The sequence below is a fragment of the Strix uralensis genome, chromosome Z, assembly GCF_047716275.1.
Source record: "Strix uralensis isolate ZFMK-TIS-50842 chromosome Z, bStrUra1, whole genome shotgun sequence".
Taxonomy (NCBI): domain Eukaryota; kingdom Metazoa; phylum Chordata; class Aves; order Strigiformes; family Strigidae; genus Strix; species Strix uralensis.
The window spans coordinates 12,646,395-12,670,040 of NC_134012.1; the positions used below are offsets into that span (position 1 = coordinate 12,646,395).

Here is a 23,646-nt window from a genome sequence, read left to right on the forward strand (position 1 = left end):
GAATGCAAGTTCACCCCTACATACTTTCACTTTAAAACACTTGGTATATTCAGTGCTTGCCTGAATAAATTGTTTCAACTGCAAACATCTATAAACCATTAAGAATAGAATGGAATATTTCAGGTGGAAGGGACCTACAACAATCATCTAGTCCAAAATAGATAAGAATAAAGAAGAAATCGCGAAAAGGGTACAGAAGGACTTCTGGTCCAAATTAAAGAATGCTTTCACCATGCATGATGAAAAGTAGATGAGAAGAGACAGATGCAAAGGTGACCAAAAAAAGAGTTCTGTGGTTTTTAGCTGGTTAAGACTGATTTTTGCAGGAGATTACTTGCTTTGTATACAAAAGTAAGTCCAGCATACTTGAGGAGTTATTCTGAAGGTACAAATCACACATTTAAAACCCATCCAAAATAAATTTTAACCATGGCTTTCAGCTTGCTTCCACTAATCAAACAGAAACAATTCTGACATAAAATGATACTGAAAAAATTCACTGTTGTAATGTGTGCTCAAAACTTAGTGACTGCTGGTACAATTTTGCAAGTAAAATCATCAGCATACATGGCAGACTGAGTTGACATCACCCAAGGGCTCTCCTCACTGGGTCTAATATTTTCTGTTGTTAATCACCACACTGCTGGAATTTACCATCCTAACTATATATAATACATGTTAAAATAAAGAACGCACATCCTTACATTTTACCATTTGTTGCACTTATATATAAACATGAAGTTTTGTGTAATATGCAAAACCTAAGTATAAAAAAGCTTCTTTAACAGAAAAGTATTTTTTATATAAAAGAGTATTTTCCTATTTTTGATAGTTGAACTGATCTTGACCATTGTTCAAGACTAGTTCAACAGCACTTACAACTGAAAGCCACTTCTCTCTTACTTTATAATATTTACAAAATGCAGGAGAGGAAAAGTATATGAAACATTCAGTACAAAGGATCTACACACAATACTGTGCCAAAGCATCAAATATTAAAATACCTATCACTATTGACAAACTAACATTGACTCACTAAACCGTATAAAATTGCCTGAGTATTGCCTGTAAAAGACGTGACCAGTCATTACACAAAGACAACTGCACATAATTTGAAAAAAAAAAAATTAATTCTCGATTAAATTTATTAGCTTGAGGTACCACCACCACATGCATCCACAGTGGTAGGCCTTGGCCATGCACACACAACAGCTTTTGGCTATCTCCACAGTGTTCATGGACTACTCAGATATGGTTTTGGAATACTATAAATAGTGGTATGCAGATTGAGAGTTTAAACTAGGAGTGTGTAGAATTTTGCAAAAGTGCACGTGTGGATGATTAATGACCTGTAATCTAAGATAGATATGATTATGCATCATTAAAAGAGATTTTATTCACACTGTTTATAATGCTATAATTGCTGGCCTGTATTAGCTTAGCCAGTAAAGGCCAAATCATCAGAAGTGCAAAGAGTTTCAAGTCTAGAAATAAGTAAAAAAGCATAAAAAAGCAGAAACTGTTACATTTTCTGAGTATATTCCCATTTGCTACAGTTTCACCTGCTGATAATCAGTCAATGTGGCAGCAACAAAAGGGAACAGAAAACAAACAATGGTAGGAAGAATTAGAATAGAGAAAATGAAAGAGCAAATCTACACAAGGCTTGCTAGTCATTAAACATATTTACAATTTCATATTTAACTCTTTACAGTTGGCCAGACCACTGTTCCTTCACACACTATTGCAAAATAAATGGTTTGACCAGAATTTAAAATAGTTCTCAGTGTTATCTCAGTGCTTCTATTTCATCAACCATATTTTACAGTGTTTACTTCAAGTAATAAAGACTGCAAACCATATATCCTTAGAAAATAAAAAACATCGGTTAGGAAAACAGAGAATGCAACACAGGTGGTAATTTAATTCTGAATATAACACATGTAAACAAATGTGATTTCTTTCTTACCTCAACAAATTTCTTATTCATTAAAATGTTTTTATTTGAGTTGAAAACAAAAGAATTTTATTTCATTTGAGTTTAAACAAAATTTTACCTGCTGTTTAGCAAATCTGATTTCAGAATCAACTTTAGTACCAGTCAGGTCAGTTACAAAATATTCAAGTATGGAATTTTAACTTTGGATTTTTACTTTAACTCCATCACCCAGTTCTGTAGAATTTTAATAGCCTTTTAAACTACATTTCATCACACATTATGAAAGTAAAACTGAACAGCTACAATTCCAGACATGAATGAACTACAACATATTTCTTTACTTGAGACAATTCTGCTCCTGCCTATTCACACCTGCTCTTTCACTGGAAAATTTCCAGACATTCCTTTCTTTGCTGTAAATTCACTAATAAAGCAAGCAAAAAAAAAAAATTAACTTGTAAGTAGTGTTAATCACATTGGAAAGTACTTGTAACACTCTGACTATACCTGAAAATTAGTTAGGAAGCGATCTATCCCTGTGCATAATAGGTGTTTATAAAAGCAGTGAATTTATTACAGAAATGGGTGCAACTTCAGAGAAAAACCACCATCCCTAATTTTAAAAAGGTTAAGACACTCATGCACCTAACTTCATTAATCCACATTTTAAAGCCGTAAAATATTTCAAAAAGTTATTAAGTAGCATGGAGCAAACAGTGCTCACTTTAGGTTTCACACAACTATTTGCATAATTAAAATGAACAAGCTATGAACACAAATTGACATCTTAACCAGATCCTGAAAAAGTGGGCATGCTGCCACTGACCTCAAAGCATAAATAATCATGCCCTTCATTAGGACAGATTGGTGTGAACTAGCAGAAACTGAAGAATACTGAATACTAAAATTAAATGGATATTATGTTGCCACTAAAAGAATTAATTTACAACCTATGTCCTAATTAAAAGCATGTTTTTAATGTATTCTTATACATAAGCAATCTAATAAAATGAGCTATAAGGCTGAGCTAAAGAGTCCAGACTAATGTCTAAAATGTGAAGAAAACATGAAAATGTAGTATATATTCATGTGTGGTGAGGCAGAATTTACACAACAGAATTCAGACAAAATCCAAAATTGGTGAAAATCCAGGGTAGAAAGTGGCCCAGTATGTTTTTCTGGATTGTTAAGAATGAGGAGCACAGCTACTCACTTGCATATGTATTATTCTGCCAGTCATTGTAAGCTGTGAAAATAACAACAGCCCTGATATTGTACTTAAGCAAGAGAGGGGGGAAAAAAAAAAATAAAAAAGAGAAGAATGCTAGGATTCTACTCAGACTCCTAAGAAAAATTAAAAATGAGAGATTTTTAAACAAGTCTATGTTCATTATAAAAAAGAAGGCAAAATATGACATTTCAAACTGCTAGAAAGCCCTTCCTCAGATATCTGGCCAAGCAGTAACTGAAGTGTTCTAACAGATATCCCAAACTATTACCAGCAAACATTTCCTGGAAAAACTATCATTTGAATAGTTTTATGACCCTTTGTGCAACTCAGAAGGTAAATGCCTGGAAAAAAAAAAAAAAGGGGGGGGGGGGGGGGGAGGAAAATAGAGCATACAGAAGTATTTTTCATTGATTTTTTTTTTCTTCTGTAGGAAGTCTAGTGTGTAAAAGGAAAAGTTTTACTTGTAAACTACAACAGGCATTAATATACCATTACTATGAACACCAAATGTAGTTTGATATTTTATGGATTTACCCCAATGCATTTTTAATTACTGAATGTTTCATTGCCTAGTTTAGAGAGAGACGTTAACTGGGGGCAGTAAGGAGTTGCGCTGCCCACACTGTGTGCTGGTAGACATTCTCAAGTTTTCCAGTTCAGGAAACCATTAGGAGTGTAACCAGTTCCACTCAGTGAGCACATCTTAAGAGATGTCTGTGGGATTACACTCAAAATTTCTGTCTTCAACTGAGATAGGAGAATGTTATTTATCTTTTTAGTCTTTATCTTTCAGTAATTAATCTTTTTTATACCAAGTATTTCAATCAATCTACCAAAAAAATTTAAAAAAAGGTAACAGCTTTCAGACTTGAAGTCTCCAGTCAGAGCATGGAAGTCTGAGTTTTACTCCATGACACTGGTCACTCTTCTGGATTTGGTATTAAATAAAACACATTTTGTTCACCTGGAATGGATCAGGCAAACTCTGGGTACACCTTATACCTTTTCCACCCTTCCACCCTCACAGACCCAAATTTTATAAACTAAATCCGAATACACATCTTCTAACTATCCAACTGTAAACTAAGAGTCAACTAACGGCATCAGAAATTAAAAATAACAGCCTTTTTATTGATTAGAAAACATTCCACTCACACAGTATGCTTGTTAATTAGCTGCAAATCACCTGCTGGTTGGCGTTTGCCATGCAATAAGGAGTTTTTCAGATTCACATTCTAGCTACTTTATTGTTCCATGTGAGTTCCCTCAAATCCCAGACTCTACTTGATTCCCTTCAACTACAAAAATCAAGGAATAAATTTTAAAGATACAATTTACACTAACCTAGTTCCCCCAAACCCCCAAAAAATTCACAGCCAAGAGTGGAAAGCTGAACATTTTAGGCCTTATTCTGTTAATGTGGTGTGGGGGAACAAAAAACCCACCCAACAAGTAAGTGTATAACTGCTATATAAAAGGGAATTGCGTATTATGACAACTGATTTTATTAATTTCCAACAATTTCATATTTTTCTCTACTGCCTGTGTTATCTAATTCTATTTTCCACCATCATTTCACAGCCTACAGCCTCTCAGCTCACAAAAAGACATACAGAAAGTCAATAAGGGAGAATTCTCCACTGAAGCCTTTGTAAATGTTCTACCCCCCACTGAACATGCAGTGCTTTCAATCTTGGAACATGTCTCTAGACCCACATATATCTAAAGCAAATCATCTACACACAGAGACCTTGTATTGCTGTAATAGCTTACAGTTGTCATACTGCATCTCTCAGTCACAATTTCTCTTTTGTCAATCTTAGGGTAGTCATTCCAAAGAATACACCTTAATAGTGAAGACCCACAAACTGGTTTTGACACAAGAGTTAGAATATAAGAACTGTGGTGCCAGTGCTGTATTTAGCTACATACTGATTCTGTCAGTGCAGATGTCTAAAAAGGAGTGTAAAGAACATGTTATGTATAGAAACCCTGGTACAAATATTCCTAGTATGCAAAGCACCATGCAAACAACATCAAATACCTTACTTTCATCAACCTGCTATAGCAGAGTCCTAGTACATTTCAAGTTTGGGGCTTTTTTCCCAAATGCATCATTTTGAATGGGCAGATAGATCTCTCACTAACACTCCTTTAATTCCCTGAAAACAAAGGGGCATGGGGAATTTAGTGTTATTATTTGGAAAGTGGGCTCCTCGAATTTTTAGTATCTGCAGAAACAGACATTAAGGACAACACAGACATCTCAGGTTTTCAACCCTCTCTCTCAGACGAGTAACCTTAAACACATGGTCTCCGGGACACAAAGTCAATGGACAATCTTATAATTTTTGCACAAAAATCAAAAGGAAAACCAGCCTGCTATCAGGGGCTTAAATTCCCTGCAAGGAACTCCAGTAGAACAAGTTTAAAGGTGGCATAAAAAAAAAGGGTGAAAACTGCTTAATGCACTAAGAGACAAGGAAGAAAGAAGCAAATGGATACAACTCACATCAGAATTACTTCTTGAAATTGAAGCCCTTCTCATTAATGGAATAAGAGGAGAATCAGAGAGACAGGGCTTCATGGGAACAGAAACACTTTGGATGTCCAGATTTATTGGACAAGGCTAGGAAATTGTTAGAACAACTGCTAGAGCAACGTGAGAGTGCCCTGTACAGGAAAGAAATCTTTGCAACAAGTTAAGAAGCCCAGAAAAAAAAAGTGGAAAAGAGCCTCAGAAAAGAAGCATAACAATCTTGGACCTGCAGGAGGAAAGGAATGTGCAGAGCCCTGGCTGGCCCTACCTCACTCCCAAATGCCTTAACTAGTACAGAACCTGATGGGAAAATATACTTTTATTTTGTAATAACAAGTAACATTACTAACCTATAAGCAATTGACATGCAAAAGGGCAGCTGTGTCCATAAAATAAGTTTCCTTTTAGAACTGCTATTGGGACAATGCAACTAACAAATCATCCCCCGCTGCTTAAAACACCTTAATCTTACAAAAAAAAAAAAAAAAAAGAAAAGCATGATTGCAGTCAGCTCTACACAGGTATGCAAAATGAAACAAGAAACTTTTTGCCCCTTTTGAGTATCTACAGCGATGACAGAAACATTGCAGTTCTTTAGATTATGAACCACAAAATTCACAGTTCAGGATTGCTGCCATATACATATACCTCCTGTCCCCTTAGAAAAACTGGCAGCACTGACCTGCACAGGGGATGCATATCTCAGAGACAAATGAGAGTATACCTTGTCCAGAAGGGCACATGAATGATGGAACTACTAACTGAAGCATTATGAAGCTGTATATATACAATAAGCATAAACCAATTCTGTAAAACTTCTCTCCTTGAAAGATTTGAAAAATCCAATTGTGTAGTAATGTTAATGCCTCCCATATGGGCTTCAGCAGTCTTGCTAGAGACATGTTGCATATTAATACTGGGGTTAATGCTAACAGCAGCCATACCACACTGCTTAGCAATACACTTACTGAATTACAAGTACAGTGGTACCTGGCAAAGATACAAGAGTCTGTATTAAGAGGGACCTCATTCACTGTCTCACAAAAATTAACATCTGCAAGCCCATTTAAAATCCAGAGAAACAGAAAAATTACACCATCTATGGTACGGAACATTTTTACTGACACCAGTCTAACCTCCAAATCAAGGTGTATTTGGCTTAATCAACAAAAAAATCCTATGGCCCTGATTCTTTATTCAAGCAAATAAAGGTTCCTCCAGAATACATTAGTTCAGTGGGGCTGCGGAATAAATTGTTGCTAAAGAAGTAAACCACTCATAAAACTAACTCAAGTGGACTCCAACCCAAATAAAAGATTTTTGTATTTCAAGATAAAGTAAGTCATTAATTTCAGAAGTGCATCTCTAACAGTGTACAGGGGCGGGGGCCAGGGAAGGATGCAGGTTTACAGTCTCAAAATTAAAACTTCATGAAGTTTTTTGCATGGAATCGCTTATGTTCCTATAAAAACACTGTAGCTGCATCAAAGAGATCTTAATGCTTTTGTCCAGTATAGTGTGTCTTCTTTTAAAAAGCATGAAACACTCTTGCTATGTGATGCTACCAACAGGAGATCACATTTCATGCAACAACTTTTGAGAAGTACTTTCTCTTTAAGTGAGTAAGGTTTCAAATGTTTCTCTGTTTAAAACATTTGTACCTCAAAGACCATGTTCTGCCCCTTTAGAGATACACACACACAGAGACATCTCAACTTCCCCCTGAAATTTTTCTCTCTATGGGCTGTTTGGTATGCCTTTTACTCGACCTACTGACATACCACAAGGGAAATTAATAGCTCTGGATCTTCCCTCCCAGCAAGAAAAGACTCTGTTGCTGCAAAGTTTAGACATCATTCGGAATGTCACACATCATTTGGAAAAACAGCTATCTAGTACCTGGACAAATCTAACTAACCATCTTGAGCTATACAGAAATGTAGTACTAGAGAACTTGTAGGGTGGAATATAAAAGAAAAAAAGGCATTTTTTTCAAATACTGTCATCTTGTCCTCTACTCCTGCTACAAAGTGTAACCTAGAATGCAACCCTCTGTTCCTTACCATTCTGTGCAGGTGCACAGGACAAGGAATATATTTGTTCATAACATACACACTTGCAAGTTAACCAAGGTATTGAGGAATTCCATCATTCCTACTTTATGATCTATAAGATCATGAGAAGGAAGCAACTGATTGAAATGGAAGGGAAGCTGGGTTAAGTGTTCTTCAAAAATAAGTACATCATAGTGTCCATTGTGACTTCTGAAGTTTCGTGGTTTTAAGGTAAACTCTGGAGACTCAAGAGTTTCTGAAGAAACAAGAAGAGGAAGCAGCCTACCAATGAAGGTTAAAAAAAAAAAAAATCAGCAAGTAAACAAGAACTAACTTCAAAAAGGAGTTTTTGAATGCTAAGGGAGAATATACAGATACTCTCAAAACTTACATCGAGTCTTAAAACAACAAATCTGAGAACCTGTCATTGTGTTAACAAGTGAGATTATCACATCTATCATGCAGGAATACAGGAACAAAATGCAAAGACTGCTTTTTGTCTACCAAAAGACTTGAGATAAGAGAATCAGACAAGTTTTTTCTCCTACTTTTATTAATTTGTAATATAAAATAAGTTTAAGGATTTGCTAGGTCACTTTGACAAAGTCAAAGTCACTTCATGGAAAAATGAAGACATTGTCTTATTAGCATTACACTACTAATCAACATTATAATTAAAACCTGACTCCTTACCATTTTACTTTCACCTGCCACCAAGAATCCAATTTGGACAATTACATGATAAAGTATTAAATTCTGAGCCTTAAATATAGTCTCCAACAGAAAAAAAATCTAGGTGAAATTTCAAAGAGCGAGCACTATACAAAAAGAAAAGGTCTCACTGTTTTAGAACAGTAATTCAGTCACAGCCGTATCTTGAAATAACATTAAGCACTTAAGACTCAGAAAATACAAGCAAAAGTTCCATAAATGAATAAAGAAGTCAAAAGCATAGTAACACATACAAAAGTATTATCAGTGTTCTGGGTAATTGCTATTATTGTTATACAAAGTTACCCAATATCCCAAGATTCTGTAGTAAGCCCTCTGTATAAGGCCTATTATGTACCCTTGGGGTTCTCATTATAAGAAGGTATCTAATTCTTACCAATTTCAGGGATGCTCAGAAGCTCCCCAGTGAAACTGAAGGAAGATGTTTCTCCTAACAGTACCAGGAAGTGTTCCTGCTAATTACAATTTTTATGCCTACAGCATAATGTCTGGCAGCATTAAAGAAGCTAAAGCAGTCAACACTCACCATAGCGAGTTGAGAATGCACATTATTTTTGCTATAATATTTGTGCAAGTAATACCATACTCCCTTCACCACAATTTTGCTCTCCTGATTGGGAATCAGATTCTTACTTGGACCAACTTCTTACCTGCCTTATTTTTTATTATCAGCTAAGAAGTTTTCTGCAATCCCCTACCCACTTAGTAAAAAAAAAAAAAAAAAGTGCTCTGCAGACTTCAGGGTGCCTGCAGGACCACAACAGAGAAGCCCATACACCAGGCACACTCAGCACAGGTAGGCTCTTGTCCAAAAGCCCAGTGGCTTAGCAGGCATGGTAATGTCTCCATGGGACTTCTTAGATTAGCTTGGCACACCTCCATGCCAGTGAGGTTACCTGGTTTTAACATACAGCTAGTTTAGGGTACCAAATCTGTCTACGTTGGTCAAGCAGACATCCCTATGCAATCAGCACCCTTAGTACTGTTTTTTAGCCCAGAGCAGAGCATATCATCTTTGAAAGTATCATGGAAGAAGGCCACCTGTTGCTGAGAAAAGCTGAGATGCCATCTTCATTTGCATGAATGAAGATAGCGACTCTTTTTCTTAACAACTTGTCCCACTTTATCTGAAAAGACTGTTGTAGTTGCAAGCTTAAATACTTAGCTAGGACTAGGTAATCTTTGCAAATACCTCAATTACTGAAAAATTTGGTTTTGATCAACACAAAACTATTCATAATGTTGAACTGAAACTTTCCTACTTTCCATAAAATAGTAATATGTACAATAACCAAAAATGGTTCCAGTGTCAAATTCATTGAAAATGTAATTACTCCATATAAAACAGAGCAGCATCAGTGGGACAGATTCAGGAAACTGCTTTCAAAACACGATTATAGTGGCTAAAAAATAACTTAATGTTTAGTAGTATAGGTTCAAATTCCTTCAGGCAGAAGAGGTTATTAAAGACCTCTCCAACACGTTAGGAGTTTAAACCAGCGTAGCTGTACCCTTCTCATTCACATATAATGAATTAACTCTGGTTCACCAGATGAAATATCTGAAACACAATGAGAATAATCATGTTACCATTTCAGTACTTCATTTAGGATTATTTAAAGTTAATGGATTTACATGTTTACATTAATATAAATTTATATTTACTCATCCCAACCTAAAAAAAGAAAAATTCATCCTTCTCGTATACTGATGCATTTTATTAGTAAGAGCCAGGATAGCTAGCAGTTTCAGTAAAAGCCTGACTGATCATTCAAATTGATTACTGTAGCCTTTGGGATTACCTTTCTAAATTACAATTATTATAGTAAATAAATGAATACAAGCATTCTATCATGAAAGCATATGTAACTGAACTTAAAAGTTCAGCAACGCTTTATAAAGGTGGTGTTGCTAGTCTGCAGGTACTATACTAAGGCACTTTGTTGATTTAAAATATAGATATAGACATGAGTAGCACTAGTGAAGGAATTACTTGTATGTAAAAAATTGAGAATGAAGGCCTTTGCGAAAAATCAAAATCTTAGAATGTAACTGTATTTTATTTTGAATTTCATTCAATTTATTGTTATTAACGACAAATATTTTTTTAAACTTCTTGGACTATAACCGCTCTCTAAATCACTTGGGCATTTAATCATTCTAATTGTTATTATGTAGTATTAATGACCACATGTAGCAATTATATTTGAAATATGAATGCAGAAACACACACAAGTGATTCATTAGCTTTTCTTTCCTCTCAAAAACAATTGTTCCCTATATAAAACAAAACCAATAAAAACCTCCATCCCAAAAAAACAGTCTCTTTTACATCTTTTACATAAATTTCCAGAAGAGATCCATTATTTTAATCACTACTTTAAAATTTTCTGCAGTGAACACAATGATTCCACAAACAGGTCACATACGAAGCAGTACAGCATTTGTCCTTGAAAGCAGAAACTGTAATAAAAAGACCCTAATCCAAATTAATGCTGCTGCACCTGCTGCTATTTAAACAAAATAAAAAAGAATAAATAGTGTCCTTAAACAACAGGTAAACTGATGTCTTTAAAAGTACAGTTGCCTACAAGTAACTGCAAAGGGCAAACAGGAATACATTTATCAGGACTGCAAGACTACAATGCAAGCTTTGTTGTATTTATCACAGTAACACTGGAATAGAAGTAAACAAATGGGCACACATGCAGACTTCGAAACTACCATTAGAACTGTCAGTTCTCACTTAACTAAGCATAATAAATCAAAACAGCTATAAAGCAGATTCTCACATTGCCAGAATATGCAAGAACCTGGTTTTCAGCAGAAATACTATTACGGTAGTTGGGGTTCTGGCTCAAAATTCTTACTAAAAAACATGATATATGGTTAAAAAAAAAACATTTTCCATACTGTTTTTTTCTCCATAATCTTAGGACTTCAATTATAAAACTATCAAATGTTTAACAGGATCCATCTTGTTCTACTGAAATACTTTGCACTGACAATTATGAAGTGAAAACAGCAGCAGAAACAAGTAATTTGCAGATCTTACTTTTCCAAATTCTTCATCTTTTTAATAGTTTAATAGTCTGATATACTTAAGACAAGCCATTTAGTAATTTTCTTCCTCTTATGATTACCAACCAATTACATTACTTTATAACTAGCCTATATATATATGTATAAGGTAAGAACAAGAAAGCTACAGAAATAAAATAAAATAAACACAATACTTATAATGACCATACCTAGTAATAAGAACCGCATTATCATGGTGGGCAATCCCATTTTCTGGAATGGTGTTTCCATCACTTTGGTGAGAGAGAATGGATTTCTGCCACTTACAGAAGCTATCGAGGGACTTGTCTGCATGGTGGTTTATCTCCAAGTTTGGCTGCAATACAACATGCATACCAGAAATGTTCCAAACAAATTACTAAGGTCAGTTGTTAAGCCTTCTGAAAACTAAAATGGGACTATAATTAGAAGCAGTGGTTTCTAGGAATAAACTCTTCTTGCCAGATTTTATCTCAGTAAAATCTGACCCCAAGTTCAGCTGTGTATTACTGAACAGGCATTCTTTCTGCTACAACTTTAACTGATTATGTCAATACAAAAAAATCAGAGTATCAAAATATAGATCTAAAAATAAAAGTGATATCCCCAAAGGTGTATTAATATTCACCTGAAGTAAGAAAAGGTATCTTTGAGATGATACATGAGGAATACTCCTTTGAACTGTTTCATCTTGATTAAAGTAGTGAAAGATTACAAGATATGTTTTGTACTCAGATGCAGCCATTTCATTTCAAGCAATAATTAAATGTAATCTATATTACACAGTAAAGTAGCTTGTATTTCAGGGATACGAAGCTTAGCACAACAGCTCTTACCTGATCTTCAGTGAGAACAATTAAACGTGTCACTATTATATTCACAACGTTTCCTAGACTGGAATCACGATAAAGTTTGGCAACCTGACCTCCAGAAAATAAGAAAAGGCACAAAGTCAGACAAGAAATACTACTTGATTCCTAAATGGTTAAAAATAATCTATTTTCTCACTCAATGTAATTTCACAATGTTAATTATCATTATCACCTGAATAACAGTTATTTTTGGACAAAAAAAATGACCATTCAGTAAAACAAACTTCTTGGGTCACACTTTTCAATCAAAACTGTTTATACCTTGTTTCATAATTCAACCATCATAAGGAGCACTTAGACCATAGTCTTGAACAGAATAGAACTGTATAATCTATATGTAATCATATGAATTTAAAATTAAAGACAATTAAAAGTGATCACAGTGTACTTCTTGACAGAAACAGTACTGCATTTTTCCCATGATGCTAACATTTGCCATATTTCAACTATTAATTCCTGCAAGTTGATGCATATTTTAAAGCATTATTCATGCCAATAAATAAATACAGTTGCTTTATCATTTCAGTACATGCGTATTGATATGAATACAGAGAGGGATGAAACTTACAATATTCATTACACTCAAAATGTAGTGTTCAATGTCTTTGCGACCATGGTATCCCACCATCATTTTGTCTGCTACTACCAGTGTTTCCACAAACCGTTCAAGGCTTACTGATCTCTTCTGTCGATTATGACTACTTAATGTGTCATTAACTGGAAGTGAAGTTGGAAAAGCAGATGCATCACTCATCCACCAAGGTTTACTGCTTCTTGTGAGGTCTTCTAGGAACCAAAATAATTAAACGCTTCAGAGGGGTCACCAGTAAAACTCATTCAAACGCAGTTGTTTTATGTTGTGATTACCATCTTCAAGTTGCTTAAAAGAAGTCTTTCTTGAGGCAAAGAAAAATTAAATTACCTAATTTTTTTTTTTTTAGTTTTAAAATACCTTATACAGTGGAAAAAACAACTTTGAGTTCTAGTATTCTCAACTCTCCTTAACTTGACTTAGGATAATAAATCACCAACCTTTTCTTAACAGATCTGACTCTGCACATCTATGTTAATACTAAAGCTTAGTTATAATTAACCATAAGTGCACTTCAGAATTTTAAGGATAAGAACAAAGCAGCCATAACGTTTGGAAAAAACATACTGGAATCCAAAAATTCAAAATTAAGGTAAAAAGTATAAAGATATACTAAGGAATTAAACACACTGATAAGGTACCAGAAAAGCTTTTTGCTTCCTATGAAGGAGTAATTATTAAGACAATCCTGTAATTATTAGACAATTATGTTTACATATAGTTTCAGGGCAAAATAAATTAATTTTCTCTTCAGAAAGCTATCAGATTATGTTTTATCTACTCCTTCTGCTACAACTTGCCCTCCAACGTGAATTAACTATAATGGGAAGTGTAAAATGGCCTGACATGGGGTAATTGTTACAGTTATTTTTAACACTAATTTTAATTCAAATATGTTGATTCTTGTACTTGTTTCATATAAGTATATAGAAAAAATATGTCTTGCATGCAAGAGATTGAATATTAAAAATCCAAACAGCTATAATTTTCAGCAAAACAAACACTACAAGCTTACTTTGAATTTGACTTCCTGCCCTCAGGACAAAATTGAACCTGCCCTTCCTTGCAAAACTGGCATTTTTGTGTGTTCCACAAAGGCCCACACCGATCTCAAACTAAAGTTTGTCAAAGTATATCATTAATCTTGTTTTACCTACATAGGATTTCAAAATATTTAAGGTATTCTTGATAGTTACGGATAAACACAAGAATGTTAACAGTTTGATACATTTATAATTGTCTGAAAAGGGCTGCTCAAGTGAGCAATTTCTGAGATGCATCCTTACCTTTACTAAAAGGGGTTCAGCTAAGGATGAATTGAGATAGGACCAGTACCTTCCATGAAAAAGCAATGCTTTATGCAATTCAACTAAGCACACTATTTTCAAAGAGCAGTAACTACACCACAAAGAATGTATGTTCAGGTCAAAACCGGGCATACAGAACTTCAGCATTCCCACTGTTGTGGTGTTTCATACTTTTTGAGGCCACAATGTTGGCTTTAAAAGGTGCATATTTTAGAAAAGTCAAAAAGTTAAAATAAACTTGATAGCTGAAAAAATGCTGGTAACAAAATTGTCCTCGTTCTGCAATCAAGTATTAAAGCCTGTTCAGGATGCTATAATGAATACTAAGCTTCTTCCTGTTTTTCACCTCTATTCTAGGAAATTCAAAGTTGCTTTAATCCTTCAAAAACTTTCATGTCACTTAAGCAGTGATTTAGAAATGCCTGCAACTGTTTCTGACAGCTTCCATACTAAAATTTTTAAAAATACACTTTTCATTTTCAAATAACAAATGGGGACATTCTGATGCTCTTAAGAGTGCTATAAGTACTTTAGAAATACAATACTGCTTCCACATTCAGCCATAATTTTTCAGTCAAAGATGCAAATCTATTCTAAACATCTGAAAATTGATGAGCTCATGCAGAAAACTTTCAGAGAAAAAACAGAAAATACTATTTTTGACTCGTAGTGATAGTGTCTTTCAAACAAAGGTCTCAAGAGTTAACAAAAACAAACATTTCTCCTTTTCTTATCAGATGAGAAGCTTAGGCTTCAGCTGGTCTCAAAGTAATGGGAAAGCTGGAAACAATCCTGAGTACATAGGCTCACACTCCAGGACCTATCAATGCTTATGCTGTTTTACTTTAAAACCACTAAATAACGCTGCCTGAATTTTCTTTAAAAAGCTAAAACATGTCGATAAAAGTCTGTAGTATATGTAACAAAATTAGTTCTGTGGCAAATTATGCCATTTTCCCACCATATTGCTAGATTAAAAATTAAAAAATTAAACTTCACTAACATCAAACACAGCTATTGGAAAGTAAAGTAAAAAAAAAAAGGGGGGGGTAAAAAACCCAAAGAAAAACACTGCAATGAACCCCAAAACAATGATTACAAAAGCAAGGAATTAGGTTTTAAATGGCAACTGAAAAGAAGTCCAAACGTGTAGAAATGGAGTTCACAAATATGGTACCCAAGTTTTCCTAAGTCAGTCCTCTAAAGAGGATAGGTAGAGGTTAAGGTGGAGAGAGAGGAGAAAGCACAAACAGAAAAAGATCTCAAAACACAACAGAAATCTACTTACGTAAAATGCAACTATGAGTATATTTTTAAGTGAAATATAGTGCTGTTTTTTTCTTACTATTTTAACATCGTCATTTAATGTATATACAAGCATTTTTTCATTTTAGAATACATTGATTGTGAAGCCTGGCACGAGTAAAACCACCACGTAAGGCAGCATACAGTAGAGCTACTCCTAAATAATCTGCCACTCTGCAGCTTTCGTATGTCAGCTTTTGCTGTTTCTGAATCCTGTCCAAACACAACATTCTGCAAGATAACTGAGCGGCCTTAAACCCAATTGAAGCAATTGGAATTTGACAGTGGTCAACTTCTTACCAAGGCCTTAATGATTTCAGCTATATTTAATAAAGCATAGTTAACTCGGTGATGATACATGCATGAAACAGTAATTTAACAATTTTTTAAACATTCTTATGTCTAACTGCTTACAATCTAATTTAGGTTACAAAAATCTATCCCACGTTCTTACCTGAATCTCCCTGCCTCATCAGTTCTTCTCTTGTATTATCCACCATAATTCTGCTACCTACTATGAAGAAGTCCATCACCTTGCTCATCCCAACCAATTCTGATCATCCTTTCACCAAATTCCCCACCCCATTTTCTATCAATTATTGCAATTTTTCTCAGAAAGGTCAGAAATAACGCTCCCCTTGACTCTATCAACACTTCAAATTCTTGACCAATTCCCTGATACAGAACAGGTACACAGTAAATTTAGGCTTAGATTATAGTAGGGGAAACTTGCCAGATCATGAATAGCAGCACAGTTACATCAGCGGACTCTTCCCAGAATACTATACTGGCAAAACTGTTCTGAAGGTAAAGCTTAAACTCAGTCTCCTGACAAAAGAAATTATACACTGCCAAAAGGCAGCTACAGGTTTGTTACAACTGCATTTTAACACACAAAATTGGACTGCTCAAAACCTCCAAAACCAGTCAAATGCCCCAAAGACTACTGTAAACCTGGCTTTAGTCCCAGGGTCTGAAAGCTGTGAAACTGAAAATTAATACTTGATTTTACTTTTTATATATTCTGGGGATGTTTTGGATGCCATGTCACTTCGGGATAAAGCTGCAACAGTGCTCAGAAAACAAGTTTAAAAGGTTTTGGTACCCATGAGGAGAACATTAAAACAGCACACCATCTGGAAATGTAAGACCTTGCAGTTTTGGGGGAGTGCAGACTTTTTCAGACATTTTCATGGAGTGGAAGTAGTATATTAAGAACAGGGAAAGGAGATGAATGAGCATGATAGTATACTGTCTCAGGCTCATAAAAAGCAGTGCTTTAGTATTTTAATAATTAAGGACTGCGGTATGTGACAGGCATGAAATCTCAGGAAACGCACAGGAGCTTCAGAGAACAAAGGCAGCATCAAATATGCCAAGAAATAAATGCTAAAGATTACTGCACGTCTCTCAAAAAATGCACACAAAATGCATCAACCTATGATCCATATGACAGATACTGCCAGAATGACTGAATGCAATCTGACCAAACTAGCTGCCACTGCTTCATCCTTACTCGGAGGAGAATGACTTCCTAAATATTAATCTAGAAGGTAACATCTGACAAAGGCCAATATCCTTTCTTTTTCTAGGGATATAAAATTGTATCACCCTACATTTCATAATCCTCTCACTTATGTCAAGAGGCTTAAGTGACAGTTTACCCTACAAAATGAACATACATCAGTATTCTTATTTGACAATGAGTTAGCAGGAATTAATAGTTAGGAGATTTGTTTTTCAATATTAGAAGCATGTACATGGAATAATGCTTCCAAACTAAAACATAAGTTACATATGTGAAGTCTGACATTCCCTAAACACAGTTAACTGAAACACTACAGGACAACTGTCTCCAAAGCACGGGCTTTTGTAGACAAGCTGTACTGTAAGGTTAGTCACCTGGTGCCAGTACAAGTTACAGCCTCCAAAAGAAGCTGAAATAAATTATACCAATGAACAGTGATGTTATTTTATTTTAAGATTAGTATTTGTTATCCTACTCTGTGCACTGAATCTCATGCAATAAAACTGTCCAGGACTGAACTTTTAAGAACAAGCTATTTCTGAAATATCAACAAATGACAAGGTTAGAACATTTTCCTATTATGTAAAAAAATCCATTATTTTAGTGCTTTAAAATAATTTGTCAGATTTAGTCCATGCTGTCTTCAAGAAGTCAGTTTTCAGTCTCAGTTTAAGCAAGTGAAAATCACATCAAAGAGTACTTGAAAAGTGTATTTCTGGAAGTTAAAAATGCTTTACAAGGAAAATATCTCTCAATCAAGATGCTATCATTCTTCCCATAAGGTACCTGTAAATCACATATTCAACTACTGGCAAAAGCCAGTATCAAAACACCATAAACCTCCCTAAACAAGAAAGATGTGGACTCCACTTTCAAATGCATTACTAATCATAATACTAATACAATCATTGCATGACAACTTTCCTCAGATGACATGGAACACTTACTAAACATTGAGTTATAATACTTAAGTCACTCAATCATGTTTTCCAGTTGGGAAATGAAGTACGTTTATAACATATTTCGGGGAAGCCTGTGCTCATTACTACCACTGTACACAACACAGGCATAAAACAAGACCTACTCTCTGTGTCTCAGTTTTTGAAAGACACTATACTCTCGATCTGAATCTGAAAAAAAGCAAAACTACATTTCAACAGGGCACACTGCATCACCAAAAGGAGGATTCCTATTGCTACATTCTCCACTGTGTCTTACATGTGAACCAAGCAAGGTTTTAAAATACATCTTAAGTTACAATTTTTTTAAAGGAATGACAGTCATACTCATTTACCTGAGACTCCACAGTGACTGTGATCATAGAGATGTTGCTGGTGCATAGTAGATTTTTTGTATATTACATGAGGATGACCATTCTCATAATTAAAGTTACTAGAATCTTCTGTTATATTCCTTAAAGGCTCAATAAAATACTCTTCATCTTCTGTAGCAATGACTCCATGCTTAAAGAAGAAAAGAAAACAAAAACTTGCAAAAGACAATATAAAACTCCTATTAAAACGCTTAACTTTAAAAATCATTTGACTACCATCTATCTCTGTGAAGAAATCCACAACTATAAGGCAACACAGAAAACAACGCATGAGCCAGCTCTCCTCCACTGATTTTAGTGGGAGCAGGAGTAAGTGTCTATGAGCAACACAACAAGAAAATAGTAAAAATAACATTGCCCTATTTCTGGAGTTCATTCGCATCATTTTTGGTGGATGTGGTAAGAAAGGAGGAGATATTCTCAGTATATGACAAGTGATATCTCCACAGAGATGTTCTAAAACTACATGATTCATATCCATTAAAAGTGACGCCAAGCCAAAATGGCCTTGCTCAAATGGTGAGACCAATATCCCTCTATGACGCCATACTGGTAAATGCTTAAAGCCACATACTGCATCAACCTAAAATGGCATGAAGGATTAATTTTAGAACATATATTCAGGGAAACGATTCAGCATTTTACATCCAGATGCTTAATTCCAAAACTGAGCTAGTTATTAAAAATCAAATTAACAACTTAGGATATACTGCCTACAAAGCTTTTATTCCTTGAAAGATCTTGCCACAAATCTGGCAAATCCAAGTTGTTGCAGACTGTGCACTAGACTTCATTCTCTACAACAAATGAACATTTTTTTCCTTCATACTGCAGTGCAGAATAGTAGATATACTACTCTCATAGCTTTCACATTTGTGAACTCAGGTTCTTCAAACATGAAGTGATTTATGGAAGACACGGGAGATTTCAGGCCAACTATGCAATTTCCAAAACCTTCATCAATTAAAACTGAACTTTAGCAGAAAATTCAATTTTAGGATCCTTTTGGATATGGAAATATTGGGGAATAAGCCCTGACAGACTCCTAGACCTACATTTGCTAAATAAAAAATTTGGTATCCCTATCTAGAAAATTCGGAATGTATGAACTTTCTACACCAGGAGAAAGAGCTACTCATCAGGTAGGAGACTGGAAGCAGGAACTTCTGCATTCATATCCTGATTTGATGAACCACAATTTTCTAGCACACCTTCGATCTGTAAAACAAGTCTTATGCACGAGCCTCTTTTTTAAAGGTGTTATTTTTGTCCTCCAGTGAGACCTCTATGATCAGCCATGAGATCACTTGCTCCGTAACTGCTCTAAATATCCTAAAGCTGTTTCTAAGATCAGGGCTTGCCATTGTACTCTTGGTCAAAGCTCTCATTCTGCTGCTGTTTTGTACATCAAATAACTGCTGTTCTTTACTCCCAGAATAACCAGATTTTAGTAACAACATAAAACTTACAGAATAAAAAATCCTGTATAACACATCAAAAAGAACAGTGTTTTCCAAATATAACCCTATTATAAATTTTGAAAATCCATGTATGAACACACTGCAGTTTTCAATTACACATTCCTTACATAGTGACTATAACAGTAAGTGTTCCTCTTCAGTGGTATTTTTCATTATGAACTCAATTATTTACTCAAGAAGGTAACATCAGGGTCTATATTCACCTGGAAGATGCTGGTATCAAATTCCTTTCACAATGCCTTCTTGTTACTTGGAGTCTAAGATTTTACTAGAAAATAAATCATTTGCCGGTACACTGCTGCTTAAATAGTATTGAAAATATAAACCAAATTGTAACTGGGTTTGCCAGATGTGCAGAAAGAACCTTGACAGTCTGGACTGCATCCAGTCTGGATGTCAGACATCTGGGTTCAAGTGAATCCTGAGCCATTATAAGCTTTGGTATTATGTTCCCACAGGAAGAGAGTCCTGCAGAGTGGTTCTAGCCAGCACCATCAGGCCGTCTGCTTCGTGCCAAGCCTGAGGAGACCAAGGTACCATCCAACCTGTGGCTCTGTCTCTGCAACATGAGCAGGTCTTAACCTAAATCTGATTACCCCAGAGCATACACCCTTCGTCTATACTCAAGTCCAGCCAGGTTAACAAGTCTAAGCATGAATGAAACATTTGTATCAGATACTGAAACTCATAGCTTTAAGCAGTGAGATGACTTCAGTGAGAGCGAGTCAATTCAGATGACACAAACAACAGTTAATTGCAGCATTTTTGTAGTTGCAGGAGCAAATACGTAAAAAATATTATGAATAGCTGCAAACTGTGATCACAGTTCCTTCAGCTACCAGCAGTAAAAAAGTTTATGAGAGTATCACTGATTTTTCCTATGCCTAGTTGACATCTGATCTCATCTGCCCAAACACTATGGTGGTTTAAGAAAAGATATTTTAATAGAATTTAGTTGAGGAACAGCAAATGAATTTTAACTTACACCCACCACCAGGTATTTATGCAGCCACTTGCTGCAGCTAGACAAGTGATTTCATAAACAGTGGAAACACACTTGCCCTGCATATGGCCTTCACATAAGCCCAGCATATATATTTTAAACCTAACATACTAATTTTGCTTGCAAACAAAACTGTTCTTCCAATATTAAACTGATGCAAGTGGTCTTGTTGAATCGCAGTGACTGATTTTTAAGAAGCACTCTGAATTTTGTACATAAAAAGTACCTATGTCAGTGACAACCAGCATTTATTCCAATTACGAGTTTAGAAAATTCATGTGGCTAGAGATGCTTCCATCGTATAGACATTCAGCAACGCCTGATTAATAGTGGGAATTATGCTATCATACCCAAACCAACATTCTGAACCCCGGGTTTGGCTTATAATCTACTATTTGAGCAAAACACAATTTCAGTTGAAAATAGATACTGAAATAATGCCCTTTTAAAGCATTAAAGGAATATATTTTTTTTTTAGTTTTGCTATTATATTTGAACAGTTTGTAAATTGAACTTCTGCTCCAAAGCATAAGAAAGATCATTAAGACATAAGAATGACCAGCAAAAGGTTTTGACAAAATACCACAAATTTAAAAAACTAGCTGAATGCCCCAAGTAGGTTACTACAAGCAACATTCCCAAGATTATTATCTAAAACAGATTGTTTGAGGTCCTGTGTTATCCAATCCCACTACAGACTGCCAACTCCTGCTAACATACATAAGGTCTGGATCCAGCAGTTTGACATGCTCAGACGAATCTGTGAATCCACATGGAGTTCCCCTGAATTTGTGAAAACAAGTATTTTTCTGTCAGGCTGTCTATCTGGGGCCCTAACCTCCCTCAGATGGGGGATGCCCATCAGTCACAAAGCAAACTGAATTATGGAGGACAAATAAAAGCACATGCTTTTTCCATGCAGTACTACTGTTTTACAATTTCTCCATGCCTTGAACCTTTCTAGACTTTATGCTTTATCCATTTTTAATATAAAGTTGTAGTAATGGAAACTTGAAAATGTGTCAGTGTTGTTCAGTATGACTACAGCTGGCTATACACTTTAGTGTGGTTTTATGACTGAGGAAAAAGATCACATTAGCTTACTGTGTTCTTAAAGATGAAAAAAATAGTGATCTGTCCTGAGACAGTACATCGTGGAATCTAACAAGCCACCTTAAAACTAGGACAGGGTCAGATTACATACAATTTTCTGAATACTAAGGCTATACTGCAAATACGTATTAGTACCAAAGAGAGGTCCAAAGACACTGATCTAGAACACTAAATCCTCTTCAATATAATTTCTGATCTTTATAAATTATTTTTTAATTCAACATTATTTTACATATGATTCAAATATACCATACTACATGCAGTTTATAATCTATAAAAGTAGATGCATTCTTTATGGTAGATCCATTTTCAAATGAGCTAATTTAAGAAGAATATGAATAATTTATACATATATGAATTCAGGAATACATGGAAAAACATGAAGTCTTCCAGCAAAACAATTCCTCCTTTAATGAAGTAAGGTCATGATTTTTAGCCATAGCCTATTTCTTGTGCTTTCTTTATCATTTCTGTTTGGATGGAGACATCTGTGCTACCCAGCACAAATGTTAGTGCATGGAACTTCACACACCATAGACATACTTGGCCTTTTACATTAAACATTTCCTTGGAATCACAGTAGCCTCAAAATGTGATTTAACCTCTCATCCGCTTTCCAAACAAACACTTTGTACACATTTTCAAGTATTTCCCACTACTGGGCTTTTCATCTCAAAATGAGAAAATCCACTACTGTGGAAAACTTGTTTGAGTGCTCAGTTAAGAGCTTTGACGCTTGGCAGAGGACAGAGGTGGGTCAGACCACAAAAAGTTTGGTTTCTGCTCAATTCCACTACTATGAGGTCCAAAACTTTTCTTCTTTAAGACTTGCTCCCGTCAGAATTAGACAATTTCCCTTGAGGTGAAGTTGTTCTCTCTTCAGACAGTCTACCAATGTTTCTTCTCTTCTTTCTTTCAGTATAACTCAGCCTAGGCAATCCCTCAGCCTTGTTGCCTTCCACCCAACATCCAAAGGCCCCAAAATGCTGCTTGTTGCAGGCTCTCTCATGACAAAGCCAAACCTGCAATCCATCCACAAATGGAACATCCACTAAAGTAAATATGAATTTGGAAGCCAGCAAGCCTGCCGGACAAGACCTTCAATTGCCTCACATGACTCACTGGATTATAGATCTTTCCTCATAACTTCAGACAGTTTATAGATAATCAGGGCCCAGCAGATCAAAACTGCTGGAATGAAACTTCAGTAAGTAGCACCTTGTAATTCTGGGACACTTGGTAATAAGAAATACAGAGAGAGAGGCTGAAATGGGCAACAGTGACAAGGAAATGAACTGACTGCTCATCACTTATTATAATGAAACCATGAGAAAGCCCTCCTTGCACTAGAACTCATCTCAGATACTACAAGTATTCTTCAAAATCATATCTCCTGTGGTAATTAGATCATGGTCTTACCTGACCACCCTGAAAAACTAAACAGAACAACTCAGAGTAACTCAAAGCATTCACTATGGGGAAGAAATTTGACTAATTGAAGCCTAACAGGACAAACGGAATAAATGGAATGCTTCAATTTTGCTTGTGAGCAACACT

General features: G+C 35.3%; 1 protein-coding gene across 4 annotated transcripts in view; it reads right to left on the reverse strand.

The window, feature by feature from the left end:
* Window positions 1–23,646, reverse strand: part of ADAMTS6 (ADAM metallopeptidase with thrombospondin type 1 motif 6) — a 156,143-nt gene that overhangs the window by 123,258 nt on the left and 9,239 nt on the right. For 3 of the 4 annotated variants that reach the window (XR_012627127.1, XM_074856397.1, XM_074856396.1), the window contains 4 exons: window positions 18,454–18,622; window positions 12,996–13,213; window positions 12,392–12,475; window positions 11,747–11,892 (listed from right to left, as the gene is read on the reverse strand). Coding sequence is in view for 3 of the 4 variants with exons in the window: in XM_074856397.1 (XP_074712498.1) it covers window positions 11,747–11,892; window positions 12,392–12,475; window positions 12,996–13,213; window positions 18,454–18,622 (617 nt within the window). In the remaining variant the exon portion in view is untranslated. The remainder of the gene's footprint in view (window positions 1–11,746; window positions 11,893–12,391; window positions 12,476–12,995; window positions 13,214–18,453; window positions 18,623–23,646) is intronic. The other variant, XM_074856398.1, reaches the window with a different exon arrangement.